At 36.7% G+C, this 17,616-nt stretch overlaps 1 protein-coding gene across 1 annotated transcript in view; it reads left to right on the forward strand.

The window, feature by feature from the left end:
• Nucleotides 1-17,616, forward strand: part of NCAM2 (neural cell adhesion molecule 2) — a 295,617-nt gene that overhangs the window by 209,754 nt on the left and 68,247 nt on the right. Inside the window, exon 13 of the mRNA XM_036744902.1 lies at nt 9,220-9,339. Within this exon, the coding sequence (XP_036600797.1) occupies nt 9,220-9,339 (120 nt within the window). The remainder of the gene's footprint in view (nt 1-9,219; nt 9,340-17,616) is intronic.

Raw genomic sequence — 17,616 nt, forward strand, 5'->3', positions numbered from 1 at the left:
AAACTGACCTAAGAATTTCCCTTGCAGTCTACAGTTGGTCTACTACAGAGCCAAGCTGTTTTAAGGTAGAGTCTATGGGAGGCACAGTCCTGAGGTCTTATCTTATCAGCTTAGAGCTGAAGACCCCTGACCCCCAATCCCCCAAAGGCTTGGATTTTACTTCACAGAAGGGCCCAAAAGAAAAATTTCTTCTCTGATTCTACTTTCAAATCTGCAAACTTTTATAAATTGGGGGAAAGGTCTCCTCTGTCAGTCTCTTTATTTTGCCACAATCCAAAGACAGAAAAGAGATATTTTTAAATTTTTTCTCTTTATTTTTGCACTTTAAACTTTAAACATAGGTAACACAACAAAAGGATTGCCTTTAGGCGACACACACATGAAAAAGAATAATAAGGAAACCAAAAAAAGTATGCTTCAATCTGTACTCCATTCATTTTTCTTTCTGGAGGTGGATAGCATTTTTCATTTCGGGTCCTTTGGAATTGTCTTGAATCATTGTCTTAATCAGAGTAGCTAACTCTTTCACAATTGGTCATCATTACAATGTTGCTGTTACTGTGTACAATGTTCTCCTGGTTCTGCTCACTTCGCTTTGTATCACTTCATATAATACTTCCCAGATTTTTCTGAAACTATGGTTTTCTGTAAACCATAGAATCTTCCTTGACTTTCTAGCCTCATACATCCAATTAACTGCCATATTTGTCAATGTATCCAGATTTCTTTTATCCATCTCCTTTCTATTTCTATACTCACCAGCCTACTTCAGTGCCTCATCACCTTTTTCTTGGACTACTGTAATAGCTTCATAATTGATCTCCATGAATTGAGTTCAATGGATCCTCCACATAGCTACAAAAGTGCATGCCACTCTCCTATTTAATAAACTCCAGTGGCTCCCTATTGCCTCTGGGATCAATTAAAAAAACTAGGGGTATTTAAAGCCTTTCACAACTTGTCTCCAACCTACATTATACATAACTTCCAGCCTCATTATACAGTTTCCCTTCATATGTTCTTTGATCCAGTCAAGCTGACCTTCTTTCTGTCTATCACACAGATAAGGCACTTTTTCTCCCTTTTCTGCCTTTTCACAACCTTTTCCTTTTACTGGAATTCACTTCTTCCTTACCTCTGACTCAGAGTCCTATCATTTCCTTCAGAGTTCAGCTCAAGCACCAACTTCCAAATGAGACTTTGCCTGACACCCTAGCTACTAGTGCCTCCCCTCCCCAATTTCCTTATCTTTATTTTGTATTTACTTATATATGTTCACATCGTGCCCCCAATAGAATTTAAGCTTATTGAGAGAAGGAACTATTTCACTTTTGTCTTCCCAGCATAGGCACTGGCACATAAGAGACACTTAAATGATTCTTGATTGGATAATTCATTGATAATTTTGCTTTTCATTTGTCTTGCCCTTATCCTCTTTGGCAAATAGTTAATTATTTATAAAGAAATGTTACAATAGTTTTCAAAAGTTTATCTCAAAGTGTATTTAGTAAGACTCTTCCAGGGCACGTATAATCTAGGCATGTACAGCAGAGATTTGTTGTCGTCTGAGTGAGGTCATCCATTGTCATAGAGAGAAAACAAAGAATGTTTAGAATTCCTTATTTTCTGGAACTTTACTCCCAGAAATCTTTTTTCACTAACTGAATTATTGCTTAAACCACTAAGGAAAAGCCTTGCTCTTCTCCCTACAAAATAATAATAAAATAATGATAGACAGGGACAACTAAATGTGGAGTTATTAATGGAATTAATATGGAGTTAAATAACTAAACATGGAGTAAATAATAAGGAATTTTTACATGACTAATGGAAGTTACTGGGTTCCTTTCGCAAAGTAGATACCTAGTAGATGTTTCTTGAATGGGCTTTTTGGCCACTCAGGAACCAGGAAGCTATATCTTTGACCTGAGCCATAATCCTTGAGCCAATCAAGTCTCCAGGACAATTTAAATGTCTTTTAAGTAAAAGACCTAGTACAGTACTAAACATATAGAGACAATTTAAGGATTATAGGTCTCCCTTAAGAACAAAACATATCAAAAAACTTGAACATAATGCAAAAAATTATATGTGAAAACTGCCACGATTTCTGAACATTGTGGGGGAGGAATGTCAATTGAAAGAATCTGTAGATCACCTACAGAAAAAAGAAGACTGCAAACTCCAAGATATATAGCAGTTAAATTTCACAGTTCCATTGAGAACCAAAAAATTCTGAAAGTAACCAAAAGAGACCTTAAAATATAAAGTAAAAGACATTTGAATGACACAAGACTATTCTGCATCCACCAGAAAACTCAGGAGGAAATGAAATATGTTCTGAAGAGTAATGGAGCTCAAGATGCATCCCAAGGTGACCTACCCTGCAAATCTAAACCTAAGCATAAATTGAAAAAAGATGGAAATTCAGTAATAAAGGAAGTTTTAAAAAATTCTTAGAAAGAAAACCAGACCTGAGGAGAGTGTTTGCTTCTCAAAAACTCCAGGCAACAGAACTACAAGAAGGATAAACAAATATACCAACCATGGACAACAATAGAATAACAATAGAGAGACCATTATGATATTTCTTTCTGAATGTACAAAGATAAGAGTGAAAGCAGAAGTCAGATGGAAGTGAGAGTGGAGAAATAGGTCTAAAGCATCATGGATTGGACCTTATAACACCTCACCTACAGGTGAATCAATATTTTAATGGTACTAAATTACAAAATTGAAGGGAGCATTAAAAAGGAGAAGAGAGGAAGAAGAGAGAGGGGAATATGTGATGTACCCTAATTAAGTCAAAAGTTAAGAATGAAAGGAAAGTAACTCCCCAGTAGACTTGCAGGAAAAAAGAGAGTCTTGAGGTGATTGAGTGAAGAAGCAAAAGGAAGGATAAAATGGGCAAAAATGGAAAACCTTGCTTAAAAAGTTGGAGTTGATACCACTGTTAAATGCTCCTGTGAGTGGAGAAGGAATGGATGTTACCTGCAGTGATATAGTGCTTAGAGAGACCACCCAATCCTGCCTTGTGTTGAGAGTTTGAGGCAAATTGAGGTGGGGAGGGAAAGAGATGAGGGAATGATTAAGTTGAGGCAAAAGCCAAGAATAAGCTGCACAATAAGCGACATAGGAAGACTCCTACAGTAGGATAATATCCTCTCCATCACGTGCATGAATTGGCATTTTTCTGTGAGTGAGGCATGAAAGAATAAAGGGGACCAAGAGACAGGCTTTACAAGGCAATCACAGAATCTAAAAGAAAAAATCCAAAATAAGTATCTCAAAAGTTTTAAATCCATGAGAAATGCAGAGAATAAAGAAAAACTAAATAAGTTCTTAATAAGGACTACTTTCCAAAGAATAAAAGTAAAAAATAGACCAAAAAAGAGAAGTTAATGAAGATTGTGAGGGAAAGAAACGCTTTCTAGAAAAATACACAGAAAAAGAAATTTTAAAAATTCATGAACAAAAATTGAAGGGGTGGAGAAGAAGGGAAATTCTATTTGACTAAGAGGAGAAAAAAGGAAGAAGTAAATAAGCAGATAAGTGTAATAAAGTAAAAGGAACTAATGAGGGATTATAGACAGGATGGAGATTGAGGGTGAGAGCAACAACCACTTTTAAAGATTACTGACAATACAAAACACTGTGTTGCACACAAATGTCAAAAGGCAGAAATAGTACATCCATCCTTGATAGACCATAACAAAATGAAAGTAGTCATCATTTGATGGACCACAAACAAAAGACACAGATCCACATGGAGACTTAACAAGGAAATCCTAAATAATGAGTGGACCAAAGAACACATTCTAGAAATTGATAATTTTGTGAAAGAAAATTATAATGATGAAACAATATACCAAAATTTCTGGGATTCAGCTAAAACCATCCTCAAAGGAAAAATCATACCCCTTTATAAACATACATTAACAAAATGGAGGAAAAAACGAATGCATTTTAAAACTCATAAAGCCAACAAATACACCTAAAATAAGCACAAAAGAGGAGATATTAAAAATTAAAGGAGAAATAGTTAAATTTGCAACTGAAAAAAGCCAAAGAAATCATTAATAAAACTAAAAGCTAGTTCTTTAAAAAGATTAATAAAATTGATAAACCCTGAACTAATCTCAAGAAAAAGAAGAAGCCAGAAAATTAAATCAATAAAAGAGCAAATGAGCAAGATGAAATCACAACAATAGGAGAAACAAAAATTAATCACAATCTATTACATGCAGTTCTAGGCTAACAAAAACTGAGAAAACAAGAAATAGAGGAATACTTTTAAAAATATAAAATATTTAAACCAAAAGAAGATGAAATAGATATCTTAGATGATACAATCTCAGATAAAGAATTAGAACCAGACGTAAAGAAATTTTTTCTTGTTTGTTGCTCAGTTGTTTCAGTCATGTCCAACTCTCTGTAACCCCATTTGGGATTTTCTTAGCAAAGAGACTGGAGTAGTTTTCCATTTTCTTCTCCAGCTTATTTTACAGATGAGGAAAGGAGGCTAACAGGGTGAAATGACTTGCTCAGGTCACAGAGCTAGTAAGTGTCTGAGACTGGATTTGAACTTTGGTCTTCCTGACTCCAGGTCAGAACTCGACCCATTGTGCCACCTAGCGGCCTCTATAAAGTAACTACCAAAGAGGAGGAAAAAAAAACTCCTGGTCCTAATAAATTCACAAAACTCCCATCAGATTTTTAAAGAGCAATTCGTATTCATACTTCAAAAATTATTTTCAAAAATTAAGAAAGCACCCTACCAGAATATTCTCTCACCAAGTCTACCCTCCCTTTTAAGCCTCCCCTCCTGTCTCCAGGTTCTTACCTGTTTCCCAACTGAATTAAATGCGTTTAACATCAGATTGTGTGTGTTCAGTTTTCCTTTATTATTAAATATTTTGCATTTATTACCTCTACTCCCTTGAACAACTCTTCTCAGAAGGGGATATCAAAGTCAGCTTCTAGTCACTGTCTGTTCTCTCAGTGTATCCAATTTTTTCTTTACTTTATCTAATAGATCAGTTAATTAACAAAGTATTGAGTGGTCTTCTGAGCCCTGACATTACCATGAATTACCTTGAAATATTCCAATTTTGACCTTTCTTTTCAATATCCTTATAATGTCCTTGTTTTTATTCTGTGGGTCCACTCATAAAATCAGAAAATCATTATGTAGTTCTAGTCAAAAGCATCATAATATTTCTTAGACATTTCATGTTCCATTTTTTCAAGAAGTGGTAAAATAAAAATTGCATTTAGCAAACCAATAATGCTAAAAATAATCATTAAACTTGCAGCATATAAAGTAAGAAATGATGAAGTAATAGTTTTATGCAATTAGTATGTATCAAAAACAGTAAAAATTAACACATTAATTAACATCAACACTGTGGGGCATTTTGCATTTAATTATAATGGGTTTATAATAAGTGAGAAAATGATTATGAAGGAAAAAATTCAAAACCCCTAAAAGAGCCTCATGGGTTGTCAGCAACTGTGCTAGGGATACAAAGAAAGGGTAGAGAGAGTCCCTACTTTCAAGTCCTTAGTCTAATGGGGAAGACAGCATGCAAGAAACTATATACAGGATAAATTGGAAATAATCAACAGAGAGAAGGCACTAGAATTAAGGAGGATTAGGAAAGGCTTCTTATAGAAAGTAGGATTTTAGCTGGGACGTGAAGCAAGCCTAGGAAGCCAGGCGTCAGAAGTGAGGACCAAGAGCATTCCAGGCATGGGAATACAGGAGTCAGAAATGAAGACCAAGAGCATTTCAGGCATGGGATTGTTATTCATTCATTTCAGTCATGTCTGACTCTTTGTGACCCCATTTGGAGTTTTCTTGGCAAAGATACTGGAGTGGTTTGCCATTTTACAGATGAGGAACTGAGGCAAGCAGGGTTAAGTGACTTGCCCAGGGTCACATAGCTTGTGTTTAAGGCCAGTTTGAACTCAAAAATACGAATCCTCCAGGCTCAGTACTCTATCCAGTGTTCCATCCAGCTGCCCTTGGCACAGGAAACAGCCAATGAAAATTCCCAGAGTAAGGAGATAAGAGTATCTTGTTAAGGAATAGCAAGTAAACCCATGTTACTGGATCTTAGAGTACCTGAAGGGGGGTAGAGAGAGTGGAAGAAGACCAAAAAGTTTGGGGGGGCGGGTAGCAGATTATGAAGAGCTTTGAACATCAAATAGATAATTTTATATTTGATCCTGAAGGTCATAGGGAGCCACTAGAGTTTAATGGTTAGGGGGCAGGAGGGTGGCATGGTCAGATATGTGCTACATTGTTTATGCTTTATATGTAAATAATGTTTTGCACGTTGTCTCCTCCTTTAAAATGTGACCTACTTGAGATACTTATACCGTCTTTGTATTTCTAGTGCTTAGCATAGTGCCTGGCAAAAAAAAATGACTACTTAATAAATGCCTTCTGATTAAGTGATTGAGAAAGTTTATGACCAAAATCCCCTTTTACCATAACTACAACTACTGACTTGCTCAATTCTGGAAACACAGTCCTCTTTATTTTTCTCAAGATACCAATAAAATTCTTTTCTCAAGAATTCTCTTCATGTTTCTTGGCAACACAAGGGTTGAACTAGATTCTTTCAGGAAGTACGTTCTCTTAGTTCTTGCATATAACTATTTTGCTATGACATATCTTGATGTGTTGATATTTCCCATTTTTGCTTTCCTTCATGTTCTGATAATTCAGGATAGTTTTCTTTTATATTTCTTGATATATAATAGCCAAATTTCTTTGAGGGTCTTTGTTTTGTTTTGCTATGGTTTTCTGGAAGCCCAATGAGTCTTAAATGATATTTTTTCATCCTACCTCCTAAGTCATTTGTTTTTGTTTGTTTGTTTGTTTGAGGGGAAAAGGAAGGCAGTTGGGGTTAAGTGAGTTGCCCGAGGTCACACAGCTAGTGTGTCCAGTGTCTGAAGTCGGATTTGAACTCAGGTCCTCCTGATTCCAGGGCCGGTGATCTAACTGCACCACCTAGCTGCCCCAAGTCATTTGTTCTTGATAGTAGATACTTCCTCTGTTCTGATTTTTCCATTTTTTTACTGTGTTTTCATATTTTTGTCTCATTGAATCGTTAAGTTCTATTTGTTCTGTTCCTTTTTTTTTTTGGAGTATCCCCTATTTAGGTAATGCTTTCTGCCTTCTGTTTTGAGTTATTTATTTTCTTTCTAACTACACTAATTTCATTCTTTATCTCGTTTCGGTTCTTTATTCCATTTCTTTATTCCATTCTTACAGTGGTTGTGTCCAATGCATTCTTTTTTCTGGTGCTCTTTGTGTCCTTAATTCAGAGTTACTTTCCTTTTCTGGGTTTTTCTCCTCACGTTCTCAATCCATATTATTTCTTTTTTTTTAACCATTCGATTTTTTCATTTACTAAAACTTAAATACATAGGAAAAGAAAAAGAAACAAACAAATATAAAATAAGGAAAAAAGCATGTGTATGCAGCAGAACGTAGGAGAAGATTCAGAATATATAGCAGTAACTTTCCATTTCAAGAAAGCCTATATATTAAATACTGCACGTTATATTGAAAGCTGTCCATCTTTTCTTCACTTCTTTGTAGGTTTTCTTTTGTTCTCTGCTGCACACTTTACTTTGTTCCTTTTCCCCCCCCTTCTTCCCCCTTGCCCCCCTCCCAAGGGTACATTTCAGCGTGGATATATTTACATATAGATATTGATATATGCATATACTTATACATGTATATATATCAATATATACTTTCCTTAGAGATTCTACTCCTAATCTTTGTTTTTATGTTTATGCATATCTCTTTTTTCCTCTCTCTCCTAACTCCTCTACTTTACTTCTACCTGCTACCTTGCCCTCCTGTTACTCAACCTAACCCCCTCCAGCAATTTCGCCTTGTATTATTTCTTAATGGTATTAGGAGCATCCTTATATTTACATAGGTTTCTAGCCTCAGTTCTTGAATTGGGTCTAGATGGGTACTAGGTACAGACTCTGTCCCTTCCTTTACACTTCAGTATGATGGCTGGGCCCAGTTTCCGTGCCTGGTGTAGTCTGATTGGCACTGCCACTGCTGCCATCCTGCTGCAGTTCTGGATAGGGTATTCTGCATCGATCCTATTCTCCCTCCTTGATTTCTTACATCATTCTGTCCTGAAAAAGGAAGCTGGCCCTAGGGATGAGACCAGGCCCCATGCTCTGCCTCAGTCCCTGCCTCTCTCTCCCTTTGTAACCACCCACATGGGTCTAGGGATTTGGGTCTCATCTCCTGGTGCATCTCAAATGAACATAGTAGAGAGATTATTAAGGCACACTAACCTCAGCCTCTCTATCACCTCATGCATCTGCTGGGACTTGGCTTTGTCTTCTGGTTTGGTTACTACAGGGCCCGAGTTGATATTTCACTAGCCTCGTATTTCATCTTCCAGAGATTATACTGACTTCAGGTCCTGTCTCCTATGCACTGACCTTGCCCTGTGTCCACCTCTACCTTCTTGTGTTGTCACCAATAGATCCCCAGCTTTGACTTCTTCCTATGGTTTGGCCCCAACTAACCAGACACTTCTGGTTTTAGGCCCTGGTTTACAGGAAATATTGTTGGCTTCAGGCTTCCCAGAAAGCCCCTGAATAGAAAAACCTCAGGCCTATGGTCATCTTCTGGTATAATCCTGGATAAGCTGGAGGTGCATCTCTTCATTTTTATTGAATATTTGTTTCATGTGACATTTTTTTTCTGCTATGGTGTTTCTCAGGAGAAGTGGGCTTTAGTTGGATCCCTTCTTATTGCCATTTTCGAATGAAATCAAGACTTTCCCTGTTAGTGCATTTGCACAGAAAATATTTTAAAGGGTTTTTTTTAAATGAAGACTGATTACTATATGTCACAGGTGGCTTTTAAGGGAATCGGTGTTTTTGTTTGTTTGTTTTCATATATCCTTCATTAAAGTTGAAAGTTCCTTGATCTCTCTCAACCTTTGAGAACAACTGTGCCCACATGATGAGGCTGAAGAAGTTATATCTGTTTGAGGATAGGGCCTTTCCCCCCATTTCGTCCTCATATTCTCATTCCTTCCTCTGTTCTCCTAGTAACTTAAAGGGAAAAAATATTCTGAATATAGTGAAGAAATTGTGCTTATTTTATACCCTCCTTCAGCCTTTAATTTATATTAAATCTCTCTCTGTCTCTCTCTCCCTCAGCAACGGTTGTTTTAAGCAACTTAGAACCAAATACAACTTATGAAATCAAGGTTGCAGCTGTAAATGGAAAAGGTCAAGGGGACTACAGTAAAATTGAAATCTTTCAAACATTACCAGTCCGTAAGTAATCATATTTTTAACTAATATAGGATTTAAAATATTATAATAATATGCTTGTTATTCTCTTTGTATGCAGATTCATAAATTAAATCAAAGCAAATCAGGATTAATATATAATCGATTCAGAATACTAGAAGCCTCTTTGTGCTACACTAATACAAAGAAATGCATTTAAACTCAAATTTCCTGAGGGAAATTTTCCAAATAAAGGAGGTTTATTGCTTATTTACATCTTAATTAATTAGGTCATAGTTTTTCTATTTTCTATGTACTATAATGTTAAATATTCTATTACTTTAATTTAGTGTGGCTATTGCTTTTACTCCATAAACTGTAAGTTATAAGAGAAAATGGAACTATTAAATTAATCCATATCTTTAACAATGATGTTATGAGAATAGTAACTGATACAGACTCATCCACATAACAAACTTCCCCCTCGGGCTGTTGTAAAGACAATCAAATTTTCTTGAAGTTAAGATCATTCTTTTTTGTTAGAAAGTAGGCAAAAGGAAGACCAATGACCAAAATAATGATATAAAAGTTATCATATACAACATTTCTAGGATTATGAAATTGGCTAGAAGGAATTAATAATTGTTTTAAAAAGAAATGATAGAAGTATGCGGCCATATTTCTCATTATAGCTAATTTCTCCGCTCATTCAGGCTGATTTCCATATACCACTAGAAATAAATTTATTCTCACCTTGCTGGGCCTGGAGTCAAAAAGACCTGAGTTCAAATCCAGTCTCAGATACTTACCAAATCTGTAACCCTGGGCAAGTCACTGAATTTCTGTCTCCTTCAGTGTCCTCAACTGTAAAATGGAAACATTAATAGCACCTATGTCACAGGATTGTTGTGAGGACCAAATGAGTGAATATTTGAAAACCTCTTATTGTAGTACATGGTTTATAGTAGGTGCTTAATAAATGTTTGTTCCTCTAGCCTGACAGCCTTTGATCTTTATTTTTTTACAGATATTTTGATAACTATATTTCAATGTAATTCATTTCCTTTGCAATTTTATGTATTATATTTTATGTATTTAAAGATATTATTCTAAATAAGATCCTTAGCCTTCACCAGACTTGCCAAATTCTGGTGATTATGACAGAAAAAGATCAAGACCCCTTGCTTTAAGCCTTTGGTGATCTACCCCCTTAGCTCTACCTATCCCAAGTCTATTTTCTCAAAGCCATCTGAAATCAGACATTTTCCATAAATTCTTCTCCCAGCCCAGAACAGGATGACTCAGTTCTCTGAAAACAAGCATTTGTCAAAATAACTACACAATTCAGCACTAGTCTTACATTATCTAATTTTTTCTTTTTCTGTGTTCTTACTCCCTGTTCCTTTTATGGCAGATTTTATGTGAGCCTGGTCGTTTGTTTGTTTTCTTTAAAAAATAGAAAACTTGTAGATGCAGATGAATATTCAAAACAGTTGCTTTAGAAAGCTGTGCTTTTTTTCCAAGGATATTTACCTCATTTTCAAATTTTCTTTTTTGAAATTGTCTTCTTCAGGGCACATTGTTTTGAATATACTTAAAATGGCGAATCTTCATTGCTAGAAAAAGTTTCATTTTTGGAAAACTATAAAAGTCATCCAGAACTTGCCTAGGCAGCTAGTCATGGTTGATAGAGGAATCAGGAAGAACTGAGTTCAAATCCATTCTCAGACACTTACTACCAGTAACCTTGAGCAAGTTACTTAACATCTATCTTCCTCATCTGTTCCCTGGGGATTATAATAGCACCTACTTCCCAGGGTTATTGTGAGGATAAAATGAGCTAATTTTTTTAAATCATTTTGTAAACCTTAACACACCATATAAATGCTATCTACTACTATTACTACTCTTAGAAGCAATTATTGTTTTAAAAAATGCTTCAGGTAAATTCTGCAATGTACTGTCAAAAACTTTATGGCTGTAACATAACGGAGGATGGGTCTTTTCAAAATTTAATTTGTAAATGGACTCTTAAGACAGCTCCAAAACAATAATTCCAAAATAAATATATAGTATTCCAAAGGAACCGTTTTGAAGAACCACACTCATTTGAATATTTTTAAAAATCCATTAAAAGAGATGATATGACATAATGGAAAGAGTAATGAATTTCTTGGTCGAGAAGAACTAGATTTGAGTATCGGTTCTTATATTTCCTACCTTATAACAGTAGGTTAATGCTTTAATTTCACTGATCTTTTTTCCTCATCCACAAAATTAGGATAATGATATTTGTATTAACTGTGTCACGGAGTTGTATAAGGAAAGCACTTTGGAAACCTTAAAGTGCTATATGAATAGTTGTTAATTAATTTAAAAGTAGTTCCATTGCATCATGCTTTGCTAGCATCCACTATAGTTACCAGGACAATGGTTCACAAAAGGTATATGCTTTCTAAATCAGTGTTAATGTTTTTGAACGTGCAGCTCTCTGGGCAAACCCCACCGCCCACCCTGTCAAACTCGCACTCACAGGTAGGGTCCCCAGGGGAACAGCTACCCCAGGTTCAAGATATTGCATGGGTCTGTACTCCTAAAACTATAGTTCACAGTCCCAACAGTTTGTTTACCTTTAATCAGGGGGTAGCTAGGTGATGCAGTGAGTAGAGCACCAGCCCTGGAGTCAGGAGGACCTGAGTTCAAATGCGGCCTCAGACACTTGACACATGTACTAGTTGTGTGACCTTGGGCAAGTGACTTAACCCTGATTGACCTGCCAAAAAAAGGGGGGGAAAAGAATAATCAGCTAATCATACAGTTTAGCTCAAAGCAAAGATATTTACTGAGATGGCCTTATTAGAGCAATAGCTACAAAACATTCTGTTCCATAAACCTGGGGCATAATCTCCCACGAATACAACCATGTAAGTGGGAAGAGAGGGCACACAATTAGAGGCAGACAATTAGAAAATACAAATGGCCAAGACAACTTACACCTGCAGGACCCTACATCCTTTCTCTTCCCATGGTGCCCCCTGGGTACTCCACTGAAAGATAACACGGCCAGTAGGGAAGGGAGGAAAAGAAATTCCCTTCCTCACTAAGAATTGAAGAGTGATTCTCACTCGAGAGCATATTCTTCTTCCATAGCCAGAGGTCACCACTCCTCAGAGCTGTCTCTTGTCTCAACCGACTCACTACCCCAACTTCAAATGTCTTGCTTTTTAAAGACCACCAGGGTAATGGCTGACTCTTTGGCCAATCAATGGCTAAGAACCTTACAACTCCATTAAGTTTAGTGTTTGTTTAATACTTTGTTCTCTGTCACCTGCCTTTTATATTTTGTAATTTCATCAAGTGAGCTTGAGGAAAATCCTCAGGGAAGTCCTTATAATCCTATAGGAAGTCCTGCTGATCAACGCTCCCACTCTAAATATGTGCAGGACAAAAATCAACCATGTTCATTGGTATAGTTTAGTCCTGTCTAGAAATACAGAAATAAGGGCTTCAGATATGAAATAAGAACAGAATATTGCCTATCTGTCAAGAAAAAAATAATAAACTCATCCATTTCCACTTATTGTTAGTCTCTGTTCCAACAGCAAGCCACTTTCTTCTCTTACCATGGACAGCTTTCCTAAAGTCCCCACTCAGTCTAAAATGTTTACCCTTGTCCTGGCATATCACCAAATTAGAATCAGATTAAGGTCAAGAATTAAGGTGAACATATGCTAGGTATCTGCCCTGCAAAATTAAGTATTAAAATAATATTTGTATCAAAAATACCTATAGTACAAAGTTTCTCAAGTTACTCCCTCCACAAGATACATAGGGAAAATCTCTTAACTACACAACCCAGTATCATGGCACCAATTCCACACTTGCAAGTATGTTAGCCATGATAATACAGGGAGGAGCTTTCAGCTCTGAAAGCTTCGGATTTTAATTCATGGAGAAAGAATTAAAGAACGTTATATATTCTTTACATTAATCACATTATTCCCAGAGTTGCACACTAAATATTCTACATTGTCACTAGGTTTCTTCAAATGTTGCTGCCTGATTTGACAAATCACCACTTTCTTCTCCTTTCAGTGACCTCAGCCACAGCTCTGCTGCCTCTGATAGTGTTTTTAGTCTCCCTCTCATGTATACTTTGATGGGCAATGGAAGATCCATCACCTTCCACAGTGGTTCCAGGGTGACGCTTAGGAGTTATTTTCCTACACTACGTAGGTTATAGCTCTACTCCATTTAGAATTTATGGCTCTGAATAACAGTCCAAGGTTTTACTTTTAATTAAATGACAATATAATTCTTGTGTTCAAGGTACTCATGGCACAAAAGGCACTGTTTTAATTTAGTTGGTTTAATTTTCTGAAGGATGATCAGGAGGAGGGTGTTAGATTCACCTTTCCAAAATTATATATTCTTTATCCTTGAAGCTTTTCCCTTGGAACTCTTATCTCCACTGATCCAATCACATGAAAGTCCTTATCACAAACTCCAAATTCAGCCTGGTTGGAAAGAAGATTGGTTTTAGAATCCAAATACCTGATGATGAATTCTGACTCTGCTTTTAATTCCTGTGTAATTTTAGGAAAGTCACTTAGTCCCTCTTGGCCACCACTTCCTTATCTGCAAAATGAAGGATTGAGTGATCTCTCAAAACAGCTATAAATTCTGTGTGCCCTAATATTCTTTCCACTTCTGGCATCAGACATGGGCACTTTCCACCCAAAGGAGTAGCCTTCCAGAGGCTACAAAATAGCACCAATATCCCCCAATCTACTGTCCTTAAATTCGTGGGGTGATATCATTCAGCCACCACTTAGATTACTTAAATCGCCCAAGGCTATCAGCTATCTATAACAGTTACCTGTCCCACACCAAGTGGAAGAAGTGTCTTTGTGCAGTTCTTGAATCATTGCATGCCTTCAGGATGCTACCATTTTCCTTAACCAGTTTGAGGGAATGGGGAGGAAAGGGATATTCCAGCTGAGGCAACATAAAAATAAATCTCATTATCTAGTGCTCTGCAAAGTAGTCAGTGTTCTCTATCCTTTCTTTTCCGTCTTCTGTTGCCTTCTGTCTTCCCTTCCTTCTTTGTGCTTCCTCTTCCCATTTATATTTTCCCTTTTTCTCTCCCTCTCTGTTTAGGGGAATTCCTTCCCCTAATTTTGCCACACACATTCAGCACAATCAGATGGCCACAGGTGCTATATTATACTTCTATTGTTGCAGGTTGGAGGATACTGTAGAGATGTACCAATATTAGTAATTTCTTTTAAAAGCAATACTTGCCTAAGCGTACCTGAGGTTTAATAAGAATTGATTTTCTGTGCATCCAATGTTAACTCATCATAGTAGGCATGTTGCAAATAAAGTTTAAGCTATAGCTCAATTTAGAGGAGATCTAGTTTCCATGAATCTTTTAAAATGTTATCCATTGTTTTTATTTTCCAAACCTTTGTTCCTCACCATTTGTATGTACGATCACAGATATTTAGAGCACATAGATAACATGTATACTCTTGTACCATAAGTTAACATTTGCATCTGATTACTCCTAAAAATTAAGTTGAAATTATCATTTGATAGTACCTTCATTTGGTTTTAATCGATTTTTCTGATGAAACCTTTATTGGTTCCACAATTCTTTTTCTATTCATAGTCAATACCCATAAATACCGTTGACAGTTCAAATACAGTGGATCATTAGCTATGAATAAGTTAAATATATACATGACAAACTAGGCTTTGAAAATGAATTATAGTCACTATCTCCAAGAAATCCTATTATGTGAATTGAATACATGTGAATTGAGCAAGACACTGACTTTAGAAGTGATGCTAAATAGCATGAACTCTGAAATATGTAATTATTTTTTAAACTTCTGTAGATTTCTCTTTCAAGTCTTACAAACCTCTCTAAACTTTTCAAGAAATTATTTTTAGGAAACTTGCAAAGGTGCTTACCTCTAAAATATTTAAATAATATGCCATGTTATATTTACATTTTAATTTAATCTTCTCTTATGAATGTACAGTTCCTATATAATTCCTTTTTGCTTTCAAATGGACTCACTAACCATTTTTAAAATTTAAAATAATCTTTATCACCATATTACTTACAGATGTAGTTAGGGGGAAGGGAAGTTTATCAGGAGAATCTCAGTCAATTGATTTCCCCCAGCTCACTTGATGAAATTGCCAAAGGTAAGGGTCAGGTAACAGACAGCAAGGTGTTAAGGCTTTAAAGTAAAAAGAAGTGACTAGATTGTTGTACGCTGTTATAAGATGTGAAGTTCTTCAGTAAAGCGTGAGGAAGCAATTGAGCTGCTAACCTTCTAGTTGGCTGAGGTGGGGATGGGGTGGGGTGGGTAGCTACTCCCAAGTTCCAAGACTCTGCACTTCTAAAACTAACTCACAACCTTCTACAGGCACATTTGCCTTTAACAGTCAGAGGACACAATTAGCTCAAATCAAAGGCATTTCCTGAAGTGTTAGCATATGAACATTAGCCACAAAACATTTTCCCCATAATCTTGCTATTCTTCCATAGCTACATGGGCATCCCTGGGAACAGTGAACTCATAAATAAGCATGCACACAGGAATGTGCTAGAGGTAGTTCAAACTGGCTCCTGAGAGCTGGTTGTTAAATTTTCAATGTGAGCAAAATCAGCAAATTCTAACAATCAGGGCTTAATTTATTGTTTTGATAATTTCTAGACTTAAGAAAGTAGTAAAGAAAATGTTAATAATGCAGATTAAATTTAAATGTATTTAGGGAGGGTAGCCAGTTTATAAACCGTTTTTTAAACCATGCACCACTGGGTGCATGGTAAGGAACATGTTGATTAATAAGTAATTAATTGATGAAAAAGCATGTATTAAGTGCCAAGCACTGTGATAAAATCCTAGAATACAAATTTTAAAAAACAGACAATCCTTGCCCTCAAGAACTTTATATCCTAACAAGGAAATAGCACACAAAGGGCAATGATATCCAGACAGGAGCATATGGGGCCAGAAAGTTAGAGAGATGGTGAGAGGGGAACCAGATAAGCCACAGGAGAATAATTTGGCACACCCCATCTAGGGACAATGAAAGCAAAAACTGAATCATTGTTCCAGAACTCCAGAACTGGGGAATTGGGAGGTGGGCGTGGTTGATGTTTGAACCTAGGCAGGGACAAGATGGCTACCAAGACTATAGAGGAGATGGCCAGAGAGTTGGGAATAAAATTTAAGTGTGAGGATTTTGCTGAAATAGTAGTTCTGGAGATTTTGTTGCCAATCAGGAGAATGGGGACAACAAGGCGGAAGTTTCTCCAAAAGGTAGATGGCCTAGCTATAAAAAAGATGGAATTCAGGAATGAAGTGAAACATGTCTTGAGCTTTTCCTGAAAGTGTTTCAAGAGTCACCAATAGATAAGACCATGGACTGAAAGCTAATAGGAACTTTAGAGCCATAAAATCCAATCCTTTGATTTTATAGATGAGGAGCTGATTCACAAAGAAGTTAAGTGATTTGCCCAGGATCAAACAGCTAGTAAATGTTTGAGGTGAGATTTGAACTTGTGGTCTTTCTGACTCTGAGTCCAGTACCCTTTCTATCCAGTCTGCTAAGCTGCCTACAATCAGAATGGTAAACAAGGCAACTCCCACCTCTCGTCCTGTAGAGCACTAACATCCTTTCTCTTCCCGTTGTCTTCATGCTGCTTCCTTTCAACACATCTGGGCAAATCATTCAGCTGGATCCAATGGACAAGTTCTTCCTTGTAGCTAGCAAGATTCCAAGGCTAATTCTCTTATTCACCAAGTTCCTCTGGTCTTATGCTTTTGATCACTGGGCCTTTATTACCTGTATGTGTATGTGGGGGGAGGGGTGGGGGGTAGGAATATTTCCTATTAGGCAGGTAGCCTCACTGCTGGCATTATGACCAGTGGGGAAGTAGAGAAAGGGAGATTCTTCTCCTCCTCCTCCAAGTCAAGAAACTGTGCCTTCTCAAGGATTGAGTTCTTCTTCCATGGATGGCTTTCTTCTCTGGTTCAAGAGGTCACACTCCTCAGAACTGTCTCCTGTTTCAAGTGACCACCCAGAGAGTGAGTCTTGCTTTTTAAAGTGCCACAAGTGGTGTGATTGATCCTTTAGCCAGCCAATGGCTAGCTGCCCATCAAGCTTGACTAAAGAATTTCTTCATATCTCCAAAGACCTAACAAAATGTAAACATATCCTTACACTTCATTTAAGGCCTTAACACCTTGTTGTCTCTGTAACCTGCCCCTTACATTCTATAATTTCCTCAAGTGGGCT

Source organism: Trichosurus vulpecula, chromosome 2, assembly GCF_011100635.1.
Source record: "Trichosurus vulpecula isolate mTriVul1 chromosome 2, mTriVul1.pri, whole genome shotgun sequence".
NCBI classification, from domain to species: domain Eukaryota; kingdom Metazoa; phylum Chordata; class Mammalia; order Diprotodontia; family Phalangeridae; genus Trichosurus; species Trichosurus vulpecula.